Source organism: Cynoglossus semilaevis, chromosome 7 (assembly GCF_000523025.1).
Source record: "Cynoglossus semilaevis isolate Cse_v1.0 chromosome 7, Cse_v1.0, whole genome shotgun sequence".
Lineage (NCBI taxonomy): Eukaryota > Metazoa > Chordata > Actinopteri > Pleuronectiformes > Cynoglossidae > Cynoglossus > Cynoglossus semilaevis.
The window spans coordinates 1,837,850-1,839,910 of NC_024313.1; the positions used below are offsets into that span (position 1 = coordinate 1,837,850).

The 2,061-nt window shown below is 45.6% G+C and overlaps 1 protein-coding gene across 1 annotated transcript in view; it reads left to right on the plus strand.

The window, feature by feature from the left end:
- Positions 1-2,061, plus strand: part of mdn1 (midasin AAA ATPase 1) — a 60,832-nt gene that overhangs the window by 46,899 nt on the left and 11,872 nt on the right. Inside the window, exons 79-81 of the mRNA XM_025057042.1 lie at positions 113-579; positions 662-888; positions 1,799-1,969. Of these exons, the coding sequence (XP_024912810.1) occupies positions 113-579; positions 662-888; positions 1,799-1,969 (865 nt within the window). The remainder of the gene's footprint in view (positions 1-112; positions 580-661; positions 889-1,798; positions 1,970-2,061) is intronic.

Here is a 2,061-nt window from a genome sequence, read left to right on the forward strand (position 1 = left end):
AGCTAACTCCCTTCACTTTGTGCTTGTCCGCAAAAATGAAAAAAATTAGCCATATCATTGTTTAAGCCTGAGGGTTTAAAAGGTGTGGGGAAAAAAAAGTAGTAGCTTATAGTCCATAAATTACGGTAAAAAAAAAAAGTCTGTTTTTTTTGCCGCCACGTTCAGGAGGCTAACAAACAGCATGATGGACATCAAGGAGCGTTTCCAGGGCCAGAGTGAAGACGTGGCTTCAGGATGTGCCTTCCCACCTCAGGATTCTCTACACAGCTGGGTCACTAGAGGGCAGGCTTTGGCTGCCCAGTGCACCGCTCTGTTGCAGCAGCTCAGCTGGACGCTGCAGTGCTGTCCCGAGGACCCGCAGCAGAAAGAAGAGAAAAGCAGTTGCGGGCAGCACACCCTGAGTTGTCCGTCCCCACTGGCCGCGCACCGCCAGCCTGCCGGCTGTCTGATGAGGAGGGAAGACGCCACCTGGTGTCAGATCCACCAACGCGTGACTTCGATGCTCGAGCAAAGTGAGAGCGCCAAGTCGGAGCTGGACGCTGCGGCCCGGCAGAGCTGTGACAGAGCGCTGCACACATGGTAAAACGCAAGAAATAAATATTTGTTTGTGTGAAATATATCAAACAGTCCAGGCTAATTCGCTAACTTTTTTATATCACAGGAACCACTTTGCGATGTGCTGTTCAAGCTTCGACCAGCTGAAGGACGTGGCTGCTCAGATGCCCGGCGTGGAACAGCTCTTCAACCCTGCTGTCTGTTCCTCTAACACGAACGTCCAGCCAGCCATCACTCAGAGCTTGAAGTACGTCAGGGGACAGGTAGAGGGCAGCGTCACCGAGTTCACCACTTGGAAGATACAGATGCTGTCACTGGGACACCAGCCGACAGGTGATGGAAGTGACTGTTTTGCAATGCACCGGGGGTTGAAGGCTGAAAATGAAATATGAAAATATGTCCTGAGTCAGTGGTCTTCAAAGTAGGGGGCGCTAGGGGAACGTCAGAAAATACTTCATATATTATTTATTTTAATTAACAACATGTATACTACTGTAATCATCGGATTCTCAACTTTCCGGTAATAATTTATTTTAATTAACAACATGTATACTGCTGTTATCGGATTCTCAACTTTCCGGTAATGCGTGATTATGTAACAGCTGCAACTTCGGCATGACTACGGTAGACCTGGTAGTTTCTGCCTGTTATGTTTGCGATAAATTATGGATACGGTAGACCTGGTAGTTTCTGCCTGTTATCTTTCATTTTTCTTTGCGATAAATTATGGACTCCGAAGCTAACTCCCTTCACTTTGTGCTTGTCCGCAAAAATGAAATAGCTAGATGTCTAGCTAGCTATCTACAGTAGCTATCTATCTAGCTATCTAGCTATCTATTTAGCTATCTATCTAGCTAGCTATCTAGCTGCTATGCTCCTCAAGCTAGCATGTATATTAGTTAATTACTTAGATTAGTTAATAATTCATTAATCATTTTCTTATGCTAAACCAATGTTATAATTACTGAGTAGTAAAAAAAATAAGACAATAGATTCTAAAGGTTTCTTTAAGTATTTTGTAGCATTGCCCGTGGGTTCGTAAAGGGGGGTCCGCGGCTCGAAGCTAATGCTAAGTTTGGGGGGACCTGGTATGGAAAGGTTTGGGTAAATAAAAATACATTTTAAAGAGAGTCGTATTTTACTTTATATTCTGAATTGTATTTTTTTTTTCGTAAAGCTCGTGACCAAAACACTTGACCTGAATTCTCATCTGTCGTATTCTCTGCCTTTCCCCATGGCTCAGAGCCCCAGTCTGCCTTCTGCGCCGACTTCTCCGCTCAGCTGGAGACAAACATCAACACAGTGCTGTGTGCGGTTCAGTCTCTCGTCAAGAGAAGAGAACGCCAGCAACCGGACGAGCAGCAGCGTGAAGACGTTAGCAAAGGTGAGTCCGCGTTTGTCCATTCATCTGCGTGAGAGCTGCTTATAAACATACGTTATATACCAGCCGTTGTCAAACTACGACCCGAGGAGCCAGGCATGGCTCATCAAGCCGTCTTATCTGGC